The sequence below is a fragment of the Rhododendron vialii genome, chromosome 6a (genome assembly GCF_030253575.1).
Source record: "Rhododendron vialii isolate Sample 1 chromosome 6a, ASM3025357v1".
Classification (NCBI taxonomy): Eukaryota; Viridiplantae; Streptophyta; class Magnoliopsida; order Ericales; family Ericaceae; genus Rhododendron; species Rhododendron vialii.
The window spans coordinates 22,543,861-22,568,678 of NC_080562.1; the positions used below are offsets into that span (position 1 = coordinate 22,543,861).

The 24,818-nt window shown below is 37.1% G+C and overlaps 1 protein-coding gene and 1 long non-coding RNA gene across 9 annotated transcripts; both read right to left on the bottom strand.

The window, feature by feature from the left end:
• Positions 1-2,303: 2,303 nt before the first annotated feature.
• On the bottom strand, positions 2,304-17,711 carry LOC131328793 (fatty-acid-binding protein 2). 8 transcript variants are annotated; one of them, XM_058361696.1, is made up of 11 exons: positions 17,426-17,711; positions 15,714-16,329; positions 15,270-15,492; positions 9,664-9,739; positions 9,471-9,573; positions 4,967-5,035; positions 3,506-3,542; positions 3,349-3,423; positions 3,208-3,259; positions 2,734-2,778; positions 2,304-2,635 (listed from the first exon to the last, which is right to left on the bottom strand). In XM_058361696.1, the coding sequence occupies exons 2-11, from the start codon at positions 16,229-16,231 to the stop codon at positions 2,538-2,540; spliced, it is 1,296 nt and encodes a 431-aa protein (XP_058217679.1). In that variant the 5' UTR covers positions 16,232-16,329; positions 17,426-17,711; the 3' UTR covers positions 2,304-2,537. The 8 variants fall into 8 exon arrangements, 5 of the variants coding, with proteins under 5 accessions (XP_058217679.1, XP_058217680.1, XP_058217681.1 ...); XM_058361697.1 differs by having other exon boundaries at positions 15,714-16,225; positions 17,426-17,627; XM_058361698.1 differs by lacking the exon at positions 3,349-3,423 and having other exon boundaries at positions 17,426-17,678.
• LOC131328795 (uncharacterized) lies at positions 5,316-8,266 on the bottom strand. The gene is made up of 2 exons (XR_009200515.1): positions 7,197-8,266; positions 5,316-7,144 (listed from the first exon to the last, which is right to left on the bottom strand). It is a non-coding gene; the product is annotated as an uncharacterized LOC131328795 (long non-coding RNA).
• Positions 17,712-24,818: the final 7,107 nt, after the last annotated feature.

Here is a 24,818-nt window from a genome sequence, read left to right on the forward strand (position 1 = left end):
ATTGTTGTTGTTATTATATGCCTTGCAGAGTTAGAAGTTAGGTCTCCTATCGCACCAGTCACCAATTAAAATATCTTGGTGTTCGTGTAATAATTTTGAGACTGATATATATGATAAAAGTGCGGGTCGTGTGCAGAATATTAAGGCTTGCCGGATTTCTCTTATTGTCTAAACGAACTAAAGACCCCAACAATACAGATTTCGAGACAGAGGCCCCGTTCCGCTAACAACTTTTTGCACTTTTTCTAAAAGTGCACTTTTTTTTTATTAAATTTTTTTTCGCATTTGTTAGTTTTGCGCCAAATTTTTGTGACTAATTAATATATTATGTTCTCTTTCCTTCTCAAAAAGAATTTTTTTAAAAATTCCCCCTACATTCCTCCTAGATTCCCCATACTTCCACTATTTTTCTCTCTATCTCTCTCCACTTATTACCCCTATCATTTTTCAAAAAAAATTTCAAAACACAATCCAAACACAGCATATTGATTCATCTCGACGAGATAAATAGGAAAAGTCAAAAAAAAATTATTTTTACCCAAATATTTTTGAAAATAAAGTAAAAAAAAAGTTGACTTGGTTTGCTTAAAACAATAATGCCAAAAATTTATCACCGGAAAATAATTGACGACGATCGGCACAAAAGGTGATGGTTGTCAGCCGGTGGTCGGAGGTGGCATGAGGTTGTAGCGAGTAATGAGAACAATGTTAGAGATCCAATCTCCTTCTTGTGGCACTCTTGTGGAGTCATTTGTCATGTTAAAGTAACTCCAATTCATCTCTAAAACTCTAAAATGGAAAATTGATGTTACATATTGAGCAAAGATTTTGTAATTAATTCTCCATTTTCTTCACTTTTTGTACTTTTTGAAAGTACAAAATATGGAGACACTCTCATTATGGAGATTAAATCTATAAAAGTACTTCCAAAAATTACAAAAAGTAAAAAAAAAAATGAGATAAATTACACAATCTCTTCTCAATATGTCACGCTCATTTTTCATTTTGGAATTTTGAAAATGGGCTGGAGTTGCTCTGGGTAGTAGCCACTCTCACACCCAGAAAATCTCCTTCTTAAGTGGGCAGGATTTTTTACCAGAAGATTTAAACGTCATATTGGCCCAATGCCCCTAAATTAATTTTGGTTACTCAAATTTAACAAATGGCCATGTTCTGCTAAGAGTTCTTAAAAAATAAGTATTTAGGTCATCCACAGTGGTATAATTAAAAGTTAATTATTTTTAAAGTTAATAATGTTTTTTGCAAAAGATGGCTCACAATAGAATATTCAAATTTAGCAACATCCTTAGAAATAATCAAATTTTGGGTTTTGAATAACCAAAACTAGCAACCTTTTTCAATAATCAAAATTTGTTTACCCCACCCCACATAAGTTAACTAGTTCTAAAATTTGTATACACGTGTTTTTCAACTGATATTTTCTTCTTCTCTTCTTCTTCGCCTGCTCTATATCTTCTTCTCTTCAAACACAAATTGTTTTTCTTTTTTCCCTCAAAAAATGAAGCTCATATCTCTCGGTCATCCAAAAAAATTCATAATATGAGGAAAGGAAGTCACCAATTTTTTTTCACAAAATTAAGGGAGGGAATCGATATATTTTTATCCAAAAAAATGTAATGAAGGAAAATGAATAGCAGGAAACAGAAATGAGAGAAAGTAAAATTGTAATGGATCTTTTATTTTGGTTATTGTTTAGAAATGACCATTGTGAATCTCAACATTAAAATGTTAAGCTTAACAACCTCTTAAATGAATAATCAAAAGCTAATGTATCTACTTTTTGTTATCTATTTTTTTATTATACCATTGTAGATGGCCTTATTAGCAATTTTCAAAGAGAAATGATAATGAAAAAACTATTTTTTGTAGTGCCAAAGCTCTAGTGCACAAAAGGCTTGTACCATGTGCAGTATACAAAACTTTTATGCGCTGAAATTTTGACACCACCAAAAACAGTTTTGACATTATTACCACCTTTTTCAAACTTACAAATAACATATTTACGAAAATAAATTTTCAATTTTTTTGTACCGTTCAAAAGATCTCATCGAAATCTATCAAACAAGATTCATATTGCAAAAAAAAAAAAATTTGTTTTAGTAAGTTGATCATTTTAAACTTGAAAATTGCAAATCTAATGAGAATTCACCCTTTCGCTTTTGAAATTATAGAAGTTTGGGAGGCTAGCTCCAACTTTCTTTGGGGGATATTATCCTGATTTTGAGATTCTGGACAGCAGCAAATTCAAGGGTCCGTGACAAAAGAATGAAAACATCCAGAGCTAGTAAAATTTATAAATACAGCTATAAAACCACTGGCAATACCCGCAAAGCAATATCGAATGAGAGACCAGTGTCAAATTTGTCTAATCCATTAAGGCCCTACATAATATCAATGACTCTTGTGCTGCTTTGGAACTCGGAAATAGTAGCGAAGTCGGCATCACACACTCAAACAACAAAAGCAACCACCTGTCCAGAAAAAATAGGGACGATGGTGACATAAAATGAACCAGCTTAGCACCTCCTTACAATATTCGCAACATTTCTACCAATCTCTTCTTTCGCTTGCTCAGAAACGGGAACATCTCCAATGTACATATCAAAGAAAGCGGCTGGAAATTCAACATAAATGTCAGAAATCTTGCACAGAAAAGCGTAGGTGCGTCCAAAGTAAAAGATCAACAGAAGAAATTGGGAGTATTTCACGTACTACACAATTCCTTGCTATGAACAGCTCCAATCTGGTTACCTCCAACTGCAAAAATAACATTCTACCGTAAGTTTGGCCATGATAATCACAAGAATAAAGCAGGGGAAACTGAAAAAAAAAATGGTGCAATTGGAGTCCATCCTCCTGAAGTAAAACATATGTATATATAAACTATAAAGAATCAACTAGAGCTACAACAAGGAAGGATGGGTCCTACAGAAAATGATTTTGTCCACCCTCGTGTAAAGATTGTGAATAGTAGTACCCATCCTCACATTGGTGGAGAGGGCGCGGGGTCCCACTAAAATAACCAAGTCCTAACCAAAAAGTGGATCGATCCCATATAGCCTAAACCCTCTCTGCCAATGGAATTGAGGATATTGTTCACCCTCTCACTAAGGTGAACAAAATCGGACCCGCACACACATTACATTGGCTTATCAAATTTTAAGCTATCAGTTGCTACTCACTCACTTTCAGTAATTAGATGTCCATCAGCTGTTTGCCGAAAATCTATTGTTGTACCCTGTAGAATATCAAACTTAAGTCAGAAGAAGTTCCATGGCACCCAAAAGTAACGGAAAAGTAATTGATTTGAGAGAGAAATGACATTACAGCATGTAAAGGGATATCTTGAGCGAAAAGAGAACCAAATGTTGCAAGGCAGTTAAAGTTGGTGTCTGGGTTCGTCTAAAGAATCAGATTAAATGTCAGGAGTATAACAGAGTTATACACGGGTCATGGAAGAAGAAGCAAATGGACATGAATTTACCTTCAGCAATCGGGCTCGCAGAGATTTCTCAAAAGATCTGTACCACATAAAACAATAAACGAATGTCACACGCATCTCTCCTCTCTCAAAAGTGAGTGTTCAAAAGCCAAGCCAAGCAAAAAGCGACCTTACTAGACTGAAATTAAAACTGCTCCTACATTCATGACGCTACTCTATTCTACATTGACTCATGAGTTGATGCAAAACTTTGATGAGTTGAGTTCAAGAGGTAATCAGATATTCCCAATATACTATGCTTTTTGTCTTTCCAAATAAAAATTAGGAGCCTCTATGTTAATGGGCCTCTGCAAAGTGATCGGGATTGTCCCAAGCAAGCCAATTCAAACCGTTGGATTCACTAGAGGACCACGCGTAGGTCATGAACAAAATGAGGAAAATAAATGAGCTCCCAACACTACAGTCAAATATTACTCCAGAAGCCTGCAACTCATCACTAGTACTACAGGACAGAGTAGGCATATTTGTTATCCCCTCACCATGAGATCAAGCATTAATTATTAATCGTCTAATCCAACAGCTCAAACCACATGATAAACCTCAGGAGGCGTGAAGGCAAATCCACCAAACAATCACTTTCCCACCCCATGCATGTAAATCACGCATCATCTCTCCATCTTACATAGTCAAACCCCGACTCTAGCTGAGCAAAACCAGGAACAGCGAAAGCTCCAATTCACAACTTTCAAGAGTTGTAACCTGATCTGCTATTTTCACAATTGTACAAGGTTCAATTAGAAAAATCAGAGGGTTCATTTATTGTTAGTAGTAATTTGGAACAGCTAATACATCACGTATAAATACAAAAATCCAAGGTTCAGCATGTACAACTGAAACCAGTGGGACCTATGGGTGTTGCCCCTGCATCGGGAATATACATCAATATATACATATATATCTATATTGAACACAGACACACACATGTATGTGTGCATGTGGTGTTCAATATAGACATTCTGAAAAAAATACATTAAAAATCCCGATTTCAGTACGTCTGGTCAATTAAGAAAATATAATCCTTGGACGTCCTCAAGAATTCCATCTTTGTGGGGTTAACTGCGTCTTTTTACCAGTTTAAATTCAAGTAACCAAATAGCACATATCCGATGGTTCAGGCATCTAGCCTCACCCCTACAAGAAGAGAGGTTGTTATCGAGAATCGAACCCGTGACCTTCAGGCCACAATGGGACAGCTTTACCGCTGAACCAAGTCCGCCCTTCAAGGTTTGCCTAGAAAAGGCTTCGCTAAAATTTACATTCCTTCTGTTTATCTTCATATACAAATGTAGTTAATACGAAGACCACCACATTATAAAACACTGAGAGAGAGATGGCATCAAGGAAATAGAATCGAATTACTTTCATGGCACATTCATATTAGTAAGCTCATTAGGAGGTTTAATAGTCAAAAGAATATCTGGAAGAAGAACAAGAACTACTTACTCCCTTACAGTGTTGATTTTCATCCCATTGCAATTAACCACAAGCCTAACAGTCATACTGATATCCTCCCTGCATTATCCAAACAAAGACTTAAACAGGGAAAAGATTCCATAGAAGATTAGAAGAGTGTTAACCCTTCCATGTCAATTGATGAAACGGAAGGATGACTTTTTCACAAATAAACAGTCCAAGATTATGGCATTTCCACAATAAAATAAATCCAGTCAAATTCCGCAAAGGAACGTTCATAGAACTATAGTTCCAAAGATATTGCCTGCCGTACAGAAGAACCATAATATTCAGCTCGATATTTTTGACAGTTCAACCACATCTACATACATTAGTCACATCCAAACTATGTCTCTGAAAAGAATATATGGAATCCAAAAAATATAACTGTTGTGTATTAGGTGTATCTTTACAATAGAACATACAGTAGAAGACATCCTACACATGACATTGCTCGTGCAATTGTAAAAGAACAGGGTTGCCAAGTGCGAGTGCGTGCCAATAGAGCTTCAAGCTTGAAAGCAGCTACTTTGTTCATATAGTGGCAAAGCCAAGCAAACTTGATTGTCCTTTCATAGTTCGTTGTTTCAAATCTGTAGGCTAATTTTAAGAAAAATAAAGCCAATACTGTTTTGTAGGCATTATCAAATTAAAAGGAAGCATCTAATGTTATTTTCTGTCTCACCATTTATCTAGTCTACTAAGTATTCCTGCTATAGAAATGTTAAAGGGCACAAAGAGACCTTCATGAGAGTCAAATCTCCAAATATAGAAACTTTGCAAGTTGCAACAGACTAGTTGCAAGGCTAAGAACTAGCAAAGAGACGAGGTGTTCAACTGCTCTAACTGTTGGTTGACTTCCTTGAGATATCGCACCTTCTAACATTTATATTCTCAGTCTACAATCAAACAGTTAGAAGGCACGGATTTGTGTGGATAAACTTCAAACACCGTGGACCATTCCCAGTTAGTTAAATACTTAAATCACCAAGAATCATTTACTCAACAAGAAAAACATCAAAAGCTATTCATCTTCTCGTATGGAAATTCAAACATTTAGGTATCTTACTTCATCCCAGTTACTGTAGGGAAGATGTAATTCTTACTGGAAACAAAATTGTTTTCCTTCGCTTGTGATCATGAAGGGCTAGTCTAATGATACAAGCCAAGACATAAAAACCAAAAATATCTGGGCATGTGGTAATGAATAATTGGCTACCTACTAAATCAGAAAATTCACTTTGACAACGTCTTGATGTTGAGTCAAAGACACCTTACTTCTGACTAAGTGACTAATCTATCATGCTCTCAGTAAAACATAGTTCTGTAGTTTAATCTTTAATTGACTAATCTATCATACTCCCAGTAAACATAGTTCCGTAGTTTATTCTTTAAAATTCCAATTTCAGAAGCTGAATAACTGTTTAAATACAACCTTCAAAAGCTGAATGCTTACAAATGGCAGCACTGTGAATATTACTGCTTGGAGATTTGTACTTACAATGTAAGTTTTATCCGAGAGCCCCTACTGTCCTTTTCAAGCATATTATGTAACATTCCACCAAGAAGATCAACCTTTTAGAAGCTATCAATTGCACAAGTATCCAATGATTTTTATTCAAGAAATCCATAAATTAGAATCCATGAGAACATCTCATTATTTTCCACCCTGTTCTGCCTTGTTACTGTACTCAGGGAGTTGCTATTATTTTCAGAGAGAGCAATGAAGAGTAGAATACATTTAAAAAACAGCTAAAGTTGGAAATAAGCATGACTTTGGGGGCCAAGTCTAATTATACAAGGCATAGTCAAGTTTTACTCCAAGCACAGAATTTTTTACAACTATTTAAGTTACATATGAGTCATGCTAGTTTTATACTGGTTTTCTAACCATTCGGAAGTAAAGTGTACTTTGACATTTCTAAATTTTTTGAACAGGGGCTATAAAGTTTACCCATGGATTGCATTCTGGGTGTAATGTTATTGCGAACTTCGTATGCTTTCTTGATCGGATTAACTAACTTATAAGTTAAGTCCTAGTTTGTTCTTCTTATGCAAAATAACTAGAAGATAAATTCGCAAAAACCAGAAGAGCATACCCTTCAAATAGAGAGCTCGAAAGAACTAGAAGGCTAAAAACCTAAGACAGAGAGGTGGGGACACCATGGCCTAGGCCCAATTCTCACGAGTCTCCAGCACCGGCGTCCGAAGATAGTCCAACCAATGCCGTGGGGGCGATGACATTTGGAGTCCCAGCGAAAGATTCTATTACATTTTTTATTTAGCATTCATCTAGATTGTTATGTGACCAATAGTTCTACAATGACAACTTCTGCCTGACCTTTCTCCAGATGAAACTAGAATTTAGGATTTTATCTTCGTTATTCGTACGGTTACTTTTATCTTTATCTTGGTTGTTAAAGTTCGGTGGTAGCTCATATATAATGACTCTCATATTCTGTTAGGATGACTAAAAATATTTCTCGAGTTGGAACAGGGATTTCAATTCAACCTTAGGTACAGAGATGCCTAAAGTTTTGTTAATAATTAAGACTATAAACAATACAGCACACTTTCATTCCATCCAAACAGTCTTCTTGCATGATCGTGCCCAATAGGATTTGTTTTACTATTCCAAGCTTTTGTAGAAAATTCAATGATCTGAGATTTGTTTTTTTACAAAAGAGAATTGAAATCTTGTATGAAAGAAGCAAAAATTGTCTCCCTAAGCGGAGAATATAAAAAGAGGCTTATGTTGACCCTTTTAGAGACACAAAAGCACTTTCCACATCCTGGAAACATCACCTATTCCTCTCAACCAGTAAGCAACACAATACGTAGAGGAACTGTTTGTCAAGCATTCCCAAATCCCCCAATGGAACCTGCCCTACACCAAGCACTACGGTGTGCACACCCATCAAATCTCATCAACCAAACGCATTGTTGCTCACAAGTCAAAATCAAAGCAGTTCAAAGATCGAGATGGTATAAAGAACTAAAAATTGAAACAGTTCATCAAAAATTGTTGTAGTTGAGAGGTTGAGAAATCAAAAAGAGTTTTTAGGCGCAATTTTGGAACTGAAAATAGCAAGCATAGATCAAAAAAAGGGGGACATCAAAATTTTCAGAGAGGTTGACAAACAAACAACTGAAGCGGTTTTGGAGAAAAAGTTTTGAAACAGAAAAAGTGTTGCATAGCTTCAGAAAAAGCGCTGTTTGATGAGCAGCATGAGACTGCGTAGTATTAGGTAGTTGGTCAGGTAAAGGCTGACCAAGCTGATCAATCCAGCAATATCATGAGTGAAGAAGGGCAATGCCACTTGTAGAGCTTAGATTATGACATCATCTTCATGTTCACGGCTTAAAATATGAGCTGTGGCTGAACCATCATAGTTCAATGGTCTATGCTTTGAAAACATTGTCAGCAGTATATTCATTTGGTATCAACCTTAATGCCAAAGGCTACAGTCACTTCGTTGTTGAGCAAAAGACAACAAAAATTGGAACCTCAAGAATAAGCTATCACATGTTTGCTCATGTAGGCTATAGGTAGAGAATAAAGGTATATATGGTACTTCAAAAAATCAATAATTGATACATAACAGGTATCACTCACACCTAACCTAATTTAGCCTTACTGTCAAAGCCTTTCAGAGGCGATTGCACTCTCACCATTCCATTATAAGTTTTTTTAGAACTTCCAAAATTTTCTCATTTATATAAAATAGTGTAACATTTGAACCTGATTTTGATATGGTAACAAATTCCACATGTATGGTAGACAGTTAAAGGAAAATAAGGTAAGTCCAACCAGCCACGACAGAGATGAAACACAGGATAAATTAATGCAAGCTCTTGTAGCCCTCTTCAGTTAGAACCTAAGAAGCACGGACACATCTACCGGCTTCACGTATCCGTGTCCGACACGTGTCGGTCACAGACACAACACAACACTCTTATTACACGTATTGGACATGCCTAAATACTAGTCCAATATTTTTGTTATATTTTTCTTATTTAAACACATTGTGGATACTCTAGGACATGTTGGAAACACTCTTCGAACATGCTAAGGACACATTAAAAGGTCTCCGACATTTATATGACACCATAGCATACCTCCATAATACAAATACACATTACATTTGACCTGTCCCTGACGTGTCCGTATCCTAATTTTCAGAGAAATGGCGTGTCCACGTGTCCGTGTCTATATCCCATATCCGTGTCGATGCTTCTTAGGTTAGAACCACACACCAAGTATTAATTACAGGGGAAGTTTACTAGCACCCACACAGAAAAAAGGATCGGCAAAAGAGGACTAGAATTTTGATGAGAAGCATAGTTTCAATGATAGATATATCCATGTCTCGGCCAAGACATAACCTGTACCTTCGGGTGTGGGAAATACCCCAATGTTTTTCTTAGTTCCCAACGCACCCACACTTCTCTTCCAAGCATACTTGACATGATCACAAAACAATTGTTCAAATACCTCAGAAGATCCTTGTAAAAATCATGGCATTTGTTAACTTCACCAGCTAGAATTGAAGCATATTTTGGACCCAACTTCGCACAGACATCATAAGGATGAACATCTGCAATGAGAGGTAACAGTAAGGTAAGGATTTACAAGCGGTAAATACATCAAAACCTGGCAACACTGAGTGAAATCCATGATTACTTACAAAAACCAAATGCATAGACCTTCAAAGACTTGATTTTGATAATTTTCATTGTTCTGGATCCAGTTCCAACAAGGACCTGGAAGAAAGATCAAACAGCAAATCAAGGAGATACTAAAACAGAAGAACATGGGCAAGCAGAGGCTATGGCGGGCCCACACAACCAAAATTGAGCTTGGGCAACATTGGAGGGCATCATACGCATACCAATTAAACAAACCTTTTGCTAAAATCACGTATTCTCCAGGTTGGACATGAGAGTAGACCCGACCTAACTGAAAAAGGTTGGCCTTTTGGGTGGCGAATAGTTTAGAGTGTTTGTCCAACTTCTAACGCCGATTGACATACCCCACCAATATGGTCGATTGGTCGTGTTGTTTCAAAATTTCATAAGAAACCTTATAGGATTGCAATGTCTTTTGCAGTATATATTGCAAGGATTTCAGCACAATAGGAGCCTTTGATGGGATTTGAGCAGCAATAGGCTTCAAAAGTGTGCATCAGTAGCAATATGGTCATCAACAATAGAGAAAATATAGGATATATGAAACAAAAACATAAAACACTCCATGAAAACACACTGGACGGTCTAGAATCACTTTAACCGTCCAATGTGTTTTCATGGAGAGTTTCATGTACTGTATTAGGCCTCTCAACAATATCATTGGTGCTTCCTCAGTCATCACCATTCACCTCTACCGACCACATAGCTACTAATGCCCACTGTGCTGCAATTTTAAGTGACTTTTGATGCCCCAGATGACCTTTCCAAAACAAAAATGGCTGAAGGTAGGTGCATCTATATGTTTTGGAAGAGGCAGCTGCACAAATCATTGCATTGGATTCCATGAAAGACCTTGTGAAACTAGAGCTTCCCCAGGAATTTTTGAAACCTCACCACAATGATGGGAAGGTCAATCAATTTGTGCAGTAGAGTTGGTCAAGCACTCTGTACTATTAGCTGCACAAATGCCCTGGTTTACTCTCATGTCAAAAACGGAGCATACGTTATTTCAGAAAATGGATTTTCAAAGCAAAATGGTGTTTTATATCACTTTTTAAGTGAAGGCCTACTTTTTTTGTCCAAAGGAATAATGTAACAAAATGTGGTTCTTCGACCTAATAAGGCCCTCTGTCCAGCCCACGTGTAGCTCATACATTATAGGAGAGTATTACCAACAGAAGGTAAAAGAGTTGGAGATATCTCAGAAAAGTAAATGACAGTATTTTGGTTCAATAAAATTTGTAGATGAATTTAAGCAACATTGTGGTGACAACTACCTTTACCTTCAACCTGAGGCGAAATTCAATTTACCTCCATGAAGTTCATATTCAGAGGAGCTACCTTCCTCAATCCTAAACATATAAAAATAGCTATTCAGGCATCTTATGGTTTCAAGATATAGTGCCACGCTAATTCCATTTAAAGTATACATTAAAAAGGCCTTACTACCCTCTATGGTTCTTGTGTTTCCTTCTCTGACTTTTATTCCTCCCATCTAATATATCCAGAAATTTCAACTTACTCAATATTAAATTGAAATTCTTCTTCTTTTTATGTTGATTTAGAACATATTAAGCCAATCAAATCTAACTTGAAAACACAATATAAACCTAAATTCTGGCTTTATGTCTTATACCCGTATTACTATCAGTATCTGTACACAATCAAACAAAACCAGCCTGCCCACCCACCCAGCTATTAGAATGGTGGAAAAAGCATAGAATTGGTAATGAGGCCTAACAGAATACAAATTGATGACTGTTTTGGAGATTGATGATCTTTGGGTGTTAAATGTCAATGATGACTGGCATGGCCATCGGACTTTCATGTGATGGGGATTGGATATGAAAAATGCTTTTTCTAGTAGCAAGTTTGACACTAAGCTTTCTTCCTCTTGACAGAGTGTCTTTGTTTCTATAGATTGCGTATCATATTTGGGTTTTGGCTGAAGCAATCGAGAAGGGACAGCAATGGTGGTTGGGAGGAAGAAAGGGGTGGCAAGACAGCAGGATGGGCAGGAGGAGGAGGTAGCAGCTGGGACCAATGCTTCTGCATGGCTAGGTGGTGACTGGTGAGGGTTGGGCTTAATTTTAGGAATATTAAGGTTAGGATTCTGAATGGGTTTGGGGTATGTTGGTGAGCAAAACGGGTCTTATGTCCTATTTGTTGCACTTTCAACTTTTCATGTTCAGAAGTCTTCTAGTTCTGACTCCCCGTCTTGTTTAGGGCTTTGGGAAGACAATTCCAAGGTTTCTCTCTTACTCTTCTGTTGGTCTTTTGCTCTAGTTGTTGGCTCTGTAGGATCTCCCTATCGAGTCGGGGTTGCCCCCTTTCTCTTTGTTCTCAGTTGGACCGCCTTTCCCGTCCACTAATGCCTAAGAGGTTAGGCCGAATAACTGGCCAAAGGCATTGTGTAATATAAGGTACTGACAGCTGGACCTACTGATCTCTGTAGTAGCGTCTCATTACATTTTTGGCATAAGCACCTTCTTCTACCGGTGAATGTGGTTTTGTTTAGGAAACAATTCTCCATCTTGGGAGTCAGACTTGCAATCAATCCCTGTTATCTACTACAACATGCTGTTGTCGTCGTCATATTCCATATGTCAGTCATCCCTGCCTCGCTCCGGGTCAGCACCTCCGAAATAACAAACTTAATACTGTAATTCTATTCATGGAAAGCGTCAAAAAATGGGTCCATGTGTTGCACTTTCCATCAATTTGGATAGAATTTGTGAAGGTAGGGATGTAAAATGAAAAATCAAAAACATCCATGGAGGCAAAGTAGCTACTTTTCTATAACAGGGTGGTGAAGGGCCCCGAGGCCAATCCACAATGGAGTAAAGTGAATTTTCCCTTCATACATAGGACGTAGGCAGCTTGACAAGGATCAACGAGTCCTTAAAGCCATATACAGACACAGTCATACGTAGGAAATTATACTACAAAATGGAATCCAAGTAATCAAACTCTACTCAAAAGCTCCATGATTGTTTCCATTCAAAAAGTAGTAGTGTCATTGATGTATGCTTACCTATTCTCTCTAATGCAATCTTTTCCAGTATGTTACTAACAGTATAAGTGTTAAAAATTCCACATTTTAGCTAACCCAATTTTCTCATGTGCGGTAGCTTTCGCCTAATAACTGCACATCGCAATGCAATCATGTAAAAAGTCAGCAGGATTTTATGAGTCATTGAAATAAATTTACTTCTCAAAGCAAAATTACGATGTAATCATGCATTAACCCCGCACCATATTGTGTTGCCCTATAGATCTCACAACTAGCGTCTCTATCTTCAAAATACCAAGCCACATGGCACGCAGCTAAGACCGTAAATCAATGTTTTAAAAACCGGACCGGACCAGCAGGTTCGACCGGTTGAACCGTCGACCAGCTCTTGCTCCGGTCTGGATTACCCAGAAAATGGTCACATTATGGAAACTGGATTATTTTTTTTTAAAAATCGCTCATATTTAGCGGTTCAACTGACAACCCATAAAAAAAGGTCAGGGGTTGATTGAACCCGACAGGATAAAATTTGAACTAAACCCCTGGCCACTTTACTGCTACTGCATTAAAACAGCAGCTGGCACAGTGCATGGGACCACAGGCTCGGGCAGTCACTATCAAAGCATTTGCTGCTCATTATTATTCAGCACTCTAACCTTTCTATACATCCCATGGTTGCCTCAAGTTCATGTCTCGCCCATGTGGGATTGTTCCAAAAGTGTTGACTGCATTTCTCATGAAGAATAGCTTTAACTCCTCAATGTCCTCATCTTTTAATTCAAAGGATGCGGGATTTATGTACAGTTTTTATACAGGTATTATTTTATATCCTATTATTAGTTAGTTTTCCTTTGTTAATTGTTTCTGACATAGTTATTAATAAGGGTAAAATATGTACTTGCCCCTTCAACTATCACGATTTTGTTGTGCTTGCCCCTTAAACTATCACGATTTTGTTGTACTTTGCCCCTTAAACTATCACGATTTTGTTTACTTCGTCCTTTAGCTATCATTTGCACACACTTGCCCTTAAAACTAACCAAACGTTACTTACTAGGGCCAATTCCCACATTCCATTCATGTCTTGGACAGAAAATCCACAACACAACTGAGGGTAAAAAAATCTTTCCCCTACCAATATATCTATATCTATATCCCTTCTTCTCCCTCACCAGTCATCGACCTAACTCCCATGCTCGAACTCCTTAATGCACAAGCTTCCTGTTGTAGACTTTTTCAAGGAAAACTCCAATATGCTTGTCATGAATCCTGCCAAAGGGTATGGCTGTTTCTTTGCAGTTTGAGACAAATCTGCCAAAGAGATCCATGGCATTATGTTGATATCTTAAACAAAATGAAAGAGTTGTTTGATTCAAGTCCAAAATACTTCTGAGTTCTGATAGACTGATATGCTTGGCTTCGGTCAACGTGGAAACCCCTCCACCTTGCTGGTTGATTACATTGGCTTTGAAATGCAGCCTCTCTTGATGCAACTCAAAGTTTAACCAACCTCTTGTGGTCTCACGGAAACAACACTTTCTGATAGAAGTTGTGTTTTTTTGTTAACTTGACTATCCTTGATGCAAATCAGGTTCAAGGTCGAGAATGGGAGTTGGGAGGATGACTGGTGAGGGAGAAGAAGGGATATAGATATAGATAGATATATAGGTAGGGGAAAGACTTATTACCCTCAGTTGTGGATTTTCGTCCAAGATATGGATGGGATGTGAGAATTAACATTAGTAAGTAATGTTTGGTTAGATTAAGGGGTAAGTTATGTGCAATTGATAGTTAAAGGACAAAGTAAACAAAATTGTGATAGTTTAAGGGGCAAGTACATATTTTACCCTTATTAATAATTTGGGACATAATTTTGAGTCTATGACATTTCATTTCGACTGCGGTTGAAGCAGTGACCCGTCCCCCAAGCCGCTTCTTCGTTCAACGGTTCAACCGCCTGCGTTTCAAACCATTACCGTCAATAAGCATCTGCATACAATTCTAGTTTCTTTTGTCAGACGATAAGATGTTAGTATTTGTTAAATTACACCAAGAGCCAACCTCTTGACCATAGGAGTCGAACCCTAGACATCACGCTCCACAAGAGGGCAACACGGCCATTGGGCCAAACCCCTTGGTCTATACAGTTCTAGTTAAGTAACATGTTTTCTATGCTATCCAAGGGATTGAATGTTGCATCAGATTTGTTCGAAAGAAAAAAAAGAACGTTGCGTCAGAAAATTTAGGCATCTTCGTAGGTGTACTTGAGCTATTTAGCTATTTTTGCCACAACTTTTCCTACGAATTATACCATATAATTGTATATTGGTTCAATAGAGAATCTTACAAGCTTGTTTTATCCTAGCCATTTCAAGTTAAAGAAATGACAGCATAGGCACGAAAATTTTCTCCCTCCAGAAAAGGGTAAGGATGAACACCTACTTTACTGCTGAAAACGAGAAAATATGTAGCAGTTATGCAGATGTAGAATGAAGATCAATGTGCCCATGCAATGTCAACAATACTATTCTATGTTTGCAAGAACACAATCCATAACACGTACAAAACAAGTATGAAGTTTTCAATGTAGACCTCTGACATTTTGTTGGCATTTTTCCCTCCAGCTAAAATGTTGTCCAATAATTTAGGAAACTTGATCCCAGTTCTGGGCTCAACTGCATGCCTAGTCCAGTTCAAGTCAGGCAAAGAAAGATCAGCACATCCATGACGCTCGACCTCACAGGGGCTTTCATTCATGCATCTCTGTACTCTCATATCATTACTCACCAAAGGAGCACCTACAGCTGTTGTAGACCTGATAACCATACATAAGGAAAGAAACTTAGATAGCAAGACATATGCAAAAGTAAAGACACCAAGCCCTGTAAAAGAATTGCTGATGCACATAAACCAACTTCTCCAATAGATGTAAAAATAGTTTCCAAATAAACAAAAATTCAAATGTAAATAGACGCGATTTAGTGTGACTCTTCTTCCGTAAAAGATGAGTGTTGGGCGAAGGTGTCAATGACTTACAAATTGTTGAACGGCGGTGCCAGAGCAGCGGGCAATGACACCAACGCAAATGACAAAAGCTCCTCGGCTGCATTGAGCAGTTGTCTCCTAGTGAAACTCAAGATCTTACCAAAAATCTTTGGGGTACCAGATTTCCCTTTTGAACTAGAACCGAAGGAAAATCCCGCAAGGTTATGTCTACTTGCAGTGGTGTGTTTTACTTGTGCAGGATATTTCCAGCTTCTAGGATCTGAAGCGTGTGAATTTCCCGATAGTTTGCCAGTTATGTTGGAATTTGACCCACCGGAAAACCAAAATAGTAAGGAACCCGTAGCCGCCGAAATGCAGTTAAAAGCTTCCCCAAGAGCAAGACTTTCAGGGACAAACAAGTATCTGGAGGGGTAAAGGGAATTGTCGAGAAATGAACTAAACTGAGACCACAAATGACCGCCAAATTTTTGGGGCCCCAGTGAATCTACTGTGACTATGTACGGCGACCCCCAGTCAGGATCCATGAAAAATAACCAATTATTCTGCATGTCCAATTATGTACAGGTTATTCCCAATTCAGAGACTTCACACTTATCTATTGGAAGTTTCTGTGGTGGGATAAGAATCAAACAAAACTATGATGAACCTGCACAAGTATCACCCATAGGGAATAATATTAAGTTATCTACTGAAAATTCAAATACTTGCAAGGGAAATCTTTATAAGAACACAATAAGCTACAAGAAATAATTGAAAAGAAACAAAACTCACATAAAAATGGAAGCTCTAATTTGTGCGAGGATACTATAAAGGACAAAAATTCTGCAAGCACAATGAGATTAAAAAATCCTTGAGATCAAGACGGTCAAATAAATTTACGAGAGTATGAATCGTCAAAGAACAATGAAAGCAAAATGGACACTTCAACTAGTGCAGAACTCAAATGAAAACCGGCTTAAAGCAAAATGGACACTTCAACTAGTGCAGAACTCAAATGAAGACCGGCTTAAAAGGGGAGAGAGCTTGTACTGATTTGGAATTTGGTGGTTCACTCTCCTATCCTTATTTAACACAAAATTACTATGCACGCACATAATACTAAGGTATCCTAATCCCACATGAAGGCTATGGCAGACCCAAGGGGGTGCAGCTAGGGGCCATGGCTATTTTGGGCCACGACATTTTCTTCGTATATTTGGTCTTTCCATTACAATTCAGATTTTTGGCCCCTTCAAAATTCTAATTATTTTATCAAAAAATCAAACTTTTCCTACCATAATTCCTCCAAACTCAACAATTTTGCATTTCGCTCTCTCTTTATTAACTTCCTTCGTCCGTCACTGCTGAAGGCCCCGCAAATATGCAGCCCATCGAATCTCGTACTGAGATGGTGCCAATAAAGCTATCCGGTATTCAATCATCAAAGAAAAAGAAAATCAAAAGGAACTTTACCCAATTCGACTCATTAAAAGATGATACTTACAACTGATTGGGTTAAAAATTCTAGTCATGGGTCATTGACTATACAACGTTTCATTAACGAATACTACCAAAACTGGAGTCATGCTTTCTTTATTGGGTCAATTTCTCCAAGAAAGCTAAAGAAATACCACACACACACACACACAAATTGAACATTGAAATGAACATTGAAATGAACAAAGCAAACACGTTATTCAACCCTGTAACATACACAGAACATATATAAATCAATTGAGGGAAAACAACATGATGAAATTAACCTGAAATGAGGGAGGTTCCGATGGAGGTTGCCAATTAGGGTTTCAATTGCGGCTTTCTCCAAATTACATGTGAAACAGGTGGGTTTCGTTTTTCTTGGGTTTCGTTTTTCTTTTGCATTGATGATTGAGAGAGAGAGAGAGAGAGAGAGAGAGAGAGAGAGAGAGAGCTGTGGTGGTGGTGGTGGTGGAGGAGGAGGAACCGAATATGCTTTTTGGTTGGGAGAAGGTACGTAGTTAAGGTTGTTCGTTTGTTTGATTAGGGGTGGAAAGTCGGCTTTCTCGGAAAAAGTCACTTTTTTTCTTTCTCTTTTGTCCTTTTCTCTGTGTTTTAACGAGAAAAGAGATTGAAAAAAATCAGGAAAAAGTTCGGGGAAACATGCCCCAAACAAAAAATCTTTAGGCTCCGTTCCAAAAAAAAATTTAAAAAAATAAACAATTTATTCCAAAAATCTTTTTAAAAAAATAAGTAATTTATTTCACATAGGTGACCCTAATGCCACGACCAATTCTTTTAATGCCACGACCACTTCTTTGGGAAATCAGGAAAAAGTTCAGTGAAACGTGCCCCAAACAAAAAATCTTTAGGCTTCGTTCCAGAAATTTTTTTAAAAAAATAAACAATTTATTCCAAAAATCTTTTTAAAAAAATAAATAATTTATTTCACATGGATGACCCTAATGCCACGGCCAATTCTTTTAATGCCACGACCACTTCTTTGGGTCTGACAAGTTTGCCCCCATGTACTGCATTCGGCTTTTCTCCTTTTCTCCTGTTGGCCTACAGTCAAACTCCACTCAAACCCACAAACCCACTTCTTATCCCTGAACCCTCTGCGCTTGTTAATTTCCTTATTCAATCGATTCAAAATTTTCAATCGTCCTCCACCACTTCTTCGATCGATTCGCACCTACTTTTGTGGCCATTCCTGGATCCAGTCATCCAGATTCGAACTCTTCTCCCGTAGGCAATCATATGTCATCAAGAACTTTTTCCAGTGGTGGAGGACGTCTTAAATCGCAGTTGCTGGTCTTGGAAATAGAATAAATTGTAGCATGAGAAGAGGGAAAAATGAGAGAACTAGTGGGGTGTTCCGGATGAATAGTAAAAAGAATTTTTTAAATAAGAAGGTTTTTCAAGTTCAAAAATCATGTAATTACGCAAATAATTATTCTACCAATATGAATTTTGTTTGATAGATCTCATCGAAATCTTTTAAACGGTGCAAAAATAATTTAAAAATTATTTTTCATTTTTATTATATTTGAACTTAAAAAACCTTCTTTTTTCAAAAGTTCTTTTTACTGTAGAGTTGGAACGACACCTAGGTTCTGTTAAGCAATTTCCCTTCATTCTTCGCTCTATGTATTTTCTGGTTTTTTTAGGAAGTGGTTCTGACTTTCTTTCTAAATTAACGGAAGAGGTATTCTAGATGTCTTCATTGCTGCCTGTTGTTTGAGGAATTTCTTGATTTTCTTTTTAAATAAAAGGAAGAAGTATTCTAGCTGCATTCGTGCAAGGAGTTTGATCTTTGGAAGGGAGAGAGAGAGAGAGAGAGAGAGAGAGAGAGAGGTGGATTTGATGGGAAAAAGTGTTCTACGTAGAAAGCAAACCGGGTATGATGGTCAATGCACAGTAAATTTCATGGCACTAGAAGAAAGTATCGTGGCATTATAATTTCTCATTTCACATTTTCAAAATTAAAAATAATATAAATGAAAAATAATTTTTTAATTTTTTTTGCACCGTATAAAAGATTTTAATGGGATCTATCAAACAAGATCCATATTGGTAGGAAAATTATTTGCGTAAACACATTATTTTTTAGTTTGAAATTACCTTCTTAAAAAATAAGTACTTATTTTGAATTGCGGAACGGAGCTTTAATATGGTTTAAATGCAAAAAATCTTTCCAGATTCTCGTTCTCCAAACTTCCTTTTGGTTTTCTTTTCAAAATAAAAAAACAATAGAGTGATTTTTGAACTCCTCGTATTATTAATCGCACTCTCAAAATCTCTCGGAAATCGAAAAATACTTACTTAAAAAATAAAAACCTTATTAGAACAGAAAATAATTTTTTATTTTTTTCATTTCGTAGCGTGAAAATATCATCTGACTCCGTTTCTTATGTATTTTTCAAAAAAAATTGTTGTGCGTCTACAACTTGATTTTATTATACTCTAATACAAATTCCACAACATCTTAAAGCAATGAAAACTCAATTAGGTTACAAAAGTACTTTTTAATTACAAACTTTTTTAGACGAACAAAGTCATAGCATTAAACAAGAGGATTGATATTCAAAAAACTTAAAGAACCGTCCTCATGTGTCATTCTTCGTAAGTTTTTATCCGGTACTTTTTTTTCACTTATGATTTCATCCTTATTTTTTCATAATACCAAAACTGCCCCTACATTATATGTTATGTATATCAATCTTTATCCTATGAAGGATCCCCTATTTTGCTAAAATACAGACCTCTCCTCCTTTTCTGATCAAATTTCGATGATTCAAAACGTGATTTTAAGGGTCTCCGCGTGAAATCAAAAAAAAATATGACGGGGAAGTGCTTGATATGAATAGTTTTTTATTGAACCGCTCAATGAAACTGCTCAAATCAAGCACTTTTCGGTCATATTTTTTGCTGATTTCTCGTGAGAACTTTTAAAATCACGTTCTGATTACATTGAACGATTCGAATCATTGAAATTTGATCGAAAATGGGGAGATCCGCATTTTAACAAAATGTGAAATCCCTTACTGGATCAGTGGGGTGTGTGTGTGTGTGTGTGTATAGTCAGGATCCTAGAAGGGATTCCGCATTTTAATAAAATGCAGACCTCATGAACCCCAATCAAATTTGGATAATCCAAACTGTTTTAATGTGATTATGTAACGCCCCGAATTTTGGGTACGTTAAATAGACAATTTTATTGGAACTTCAAAATAGAGTCTGGCTCATTATTACATCACAACCTCCATAAGAGTACTTTCATTACAAAAAGGGAGGGAAACTAAGGTTCCTAACTACAGTTCCGCCTGCTCCTCCATCCTAGCCAACTCTTCTGCTCCAAAAGTTTCCAAGGTGTAAAGTTCACCTTGTTCATCTATGAGGTCTGACATATTATACCAGTGTCGCCACCAATATAATATGTCAGGGTCACTAAAGGTAACACCGTGAGCTATAAAGGCTCAATAGAATAATCCATACCCACTAACCCTTAATTTACAAGCCGTAGATCATAATACTAACAATTTCCACGTAATACATGCATATTCGACAAAACAGTTAACTATGACACATCCACATTCATTTATCCAAACTAACGTTAGTGTCATTGATTTTCTGAGTTTCTTCTACACGACATTTCGTAGACCGTGTCATTGATTTCGCCTTTCCTTTATCGAGTTACCATTTCCAAAATCGTTTTAACACATCCACCCTCGGTTCCGCCGTTCCGGTCTCCCAAGTATCCTCACAATGGTTCCCCCGCATCGGGTTTCCATTAACACACAAACTTTGCATTGGCTCTTCTCTGTGGATAACCAAGCCACACACCCAACCTCGGTTCCGCCGTTCCGGTCTCCCGAGAATCTTCACAATGGTTCTGCCGTACCGGGTTCCCATTGGCACACAAAACACACACCACATAATGGGCTGGGCTACCACGTCCAGCCACATTGCGATTTTTAAAACACGCCTTTTCATTAACCACACCCTAGGTGTCATGTTTCTAACTTTCTCGATTTTTGAGTCACGTTTTCATGCATAGACTCTGCAGTAGGACTTTTCACAAAAGTAAACATAAATCATTCATTGTAATCATGAAACTCAACTAGCAAGATCATCCAACTCCATATTACTTATCATGCTCAAATCATAACTTAAAGCATAACGCCACATGTACGGACGCCTTTGAAGTGAAAATCACTTATGCTTTAGCACACCACAAAACAAGTAATTCTAACAATTATGTATACATGCTCAAAACCATCATAAGATCAAAATACGAATATTTCTAAACAAGCGATAAGTTTCTATCTTTCAAAATCCGTTTTTTTCCTCTTTTGTGGGAAGTTCAAAACAACATATGTTTATTGAAGTAAAAGTCGGTTATTCAACATTAAGGGTCATCATTTAGCCCAAAGGCCCGCGACCCACCCAAAGCCCGCCCAGCCCGAGCCCATAGTTTGTAATGGGCGGGCTTGAGCCTATGAATTTTTACTCGGCCCGCCCGTAGGCCCGGCCCGTGAGCCCGCTCGTGGTACCCGCCCAAAAGCCCGTCAACGGGCTCGCCTATAAGCCCAAAATCCCACAAAATTCTTTCTTTTTTTCCCTTGGTTTAGTTTTGCCTAAGAAAATTTAAGCCCACCCGGCTTTTGGCCCGCTGGCCGGCCAATTGGGCTAGCCCATGGGCTGGGCTTGGGCTTCAATTTATGGTAGGTAATCCGGCCCGCCAAAAAGAAAAAGCCCGGTCGGCCAGGCCCATGGGCGAGCTTGGACAGCGACTTGGCGGGCTGGGCCAGCCCGGCCCAACCCTATGATGACCCTTATTCAACATGCTCATACTTCCATTAGCAAAATAAGTTTACTAACTATCATGCATTTCAAACGTATAAGTAATATACAACTTTATATATACTTGGAGAAAGTAAGTAAAGATATTCTACGTATACTTAAAGATAGTGAGGACGGAAAAATCTACCGTTCTTCTTGGCAGTAGGTACGGCTATGAAAAAAGTAAGTATGTCGGACGGAGTAACTTCCTACGGTGAGCTTCCGGTAGCTTTGAAGGAAAAAGGTTTCTCTCCAAACTACATTTTGACTAAATTACTTAAATTTTATGGATCGAAAGGGTGGTCGAGTGGCGGTTTGACGGCGGCCTAAGATGATTTTCTTGAAGAACTCAAGAACAAAGAAGAACAAAGAAGAACAAACAAGAACAAGGCACGAATACAAGACTTTCTAGAGAGAGAAGTTGAAAGGTTTCAAAGTGTGAGTTGAATGGCAAGTGAGGGGTCCTATTTATAGCAAAACTAACTTCTATTACACAATGAATAAAATTTTTCCTAACAATTATTGTCTAATGGTTAAAAGGGTAATTATGATAGGTATGGTATTGTCTTGTCATAGGAGGGGTTGCTTATAAGAAAGATCAAAATCTTGGGCTAGGTATGATTAAAGAAGCCTAGAAATGAGTTGTCAAGCTTGAGTGTGAAGTTGGTTAAAAGAGGTAGCTTAATGGAGTGTACAAAACACATGCACACACACACTTCTCTCTCTCCCTCTCTCTCTCTCTCTCTCCCTAGTACAATGCATATATATATATATATATATATATATATATATATATATATATAGGGCGGTTCCGGGGACATTTAAAAAAATCCCCCCAAGTTTCTGATCGAATTTTGATGATCCGGGCCGCTTAATGTAATCAGAACGTGATTTTAAGGGCACTCGTGAGAAATCAGCAAAAAAAAAGGACCGGGATTGGCTTCATCCAAACAGTTTTTTATTAAACTTTATTGAACGATCCAATAAAAAATTGTTCAAATCAAGCCCTTCCCTGTTAGTTTTTTTGCTAGTTTCTCGCGTGCACCCTTAAAATCACGTTTTGAACACATTGAGCGGCTCGGATCATCAAAATTTGATTGAAAACTATGAGATAAAGATTTGAAGGATTTTTAAGGGGGTTTTTTAGTGTCCCCGGAACCGCATCGATATATATATATATATATATATATATATATATATATATATATATAGAGAGAGAGAGAGAGAGAGAGAGAGAGAGAGAGAGAGAGAGAGAATCTAGGAAAGTAAGTCTTGGAGGGTAATTATTAGGTTTAGGGCTATAAGTCTAAGGTTGACATGCATGACAAGGCTAAGGTTGCTTCTTTGGGAAGCAAAAATTATGGCTCTCTTTTGTCTTGTCAAATTTTTGTATTCTTTGGCATGTCTAGCTTCCATTATCCAAGGGATAAAGATTTTCCTAACATTTACTAACCAATGGTCAGAGAAATAAAGGTGATAGGTATGGGATTGAAGTGACAAATCATGAACATGGTTGCTTGGAAGAATAAACTTGCCTTTAGACAAGCCTATGGTAGTACCATTTCTAGATATTAGGAAGTCTTATTTTTATTACCCGTAGAATAATAATTTCCCTACAAATTATTACCGAAAGGTTAAAGAGGAAAATAATGATAAGGAATATTTTTGAAAGTGACCTTTCAATGAAGATGAAGAGTAAGGCTAAGTTTGCTTCTATTGGAAGCAAAATGATGAGATTTGGTTTTGACTTGTCTAGTCAAATATATATGTACCCCTTGGATTTGGCAAGACTTATTCTATTACTCAATGGATAAAATTTTTCCTATTAATTATTGTCCAATGGGTAAGGCTTTTCCTAGAAAGTGTACATCTAAGTATATAGGCTTGCTTACATGGTGAGTCTAGGTTTACTTCCTTTGGAAGCAACATGATTATTTCTTTTGGAAGCATAATGATGACTACTTTAGGCTTAAAGGGTTCAATTAGGGTTTGGGAAGGGTTCATAAGCTTTCAAGAGGGTTGAAAGGGCTCATCTAGGGTTAGGGAAAAGTAACTAAGTGAATTGATAGTTAGGTTTCTATAACTAATTGGTTTGAAGCTAATTTTACCTGCCAAGTAGGATTTCTAGCCAAAAAATATAATTTTAAGATTTTATTTTACTCATTAAGAAAATATACAAGTGTTTCTATAAGCATACTTGTCTTTAGAAAATGACTAGATTGTTTGGTGCGAAAAGATATAATTTTATAAGTCTCAAATCTAATTATAACGGATTATTAGAATTTAAAAAGGAATTTCAAAAGCAATCCAAGTAATTAAAATAAAATTTAAATATTTAACGAAATTTTTATTTACAAAAAATCAGGGTCGTTATAGATTAGAACGTGATTTTAAGGTCCTCGCGTGAAATCAGCAAAAAATATGACTGGAAAGTGCTTGATTTGAGTAGTTTTCATTGAACGGTTCAATTTAAAACTGTTCAAAACAAGCACTTTCTGGTCATATTTTTTGCTAATTTTTAGCAGGGACCTTAAAATTTGATCGAGAAAGTGGATGTCCGCATTTTATTAAAATAAGGGATCCCTTATAAAATCCGTGGTGTGTGTGTGTGTGTCTATATATATATATATCAAAAAAGGAACCAAAATTTAATCCTCCCATCCCTACGATTAAAACAGCACCATATAGGCACAGAATTTTGAGACCAGAATCTAAACTTGGAAGTCCTCTTCTATTATTTTGGATACACACCCCTTATTTGGGTGTGTATCATATGCACCCTTTTTAATTACCATTAGATGCTTGAAAAATGATCTGGACCCTTTAAAATGTTAT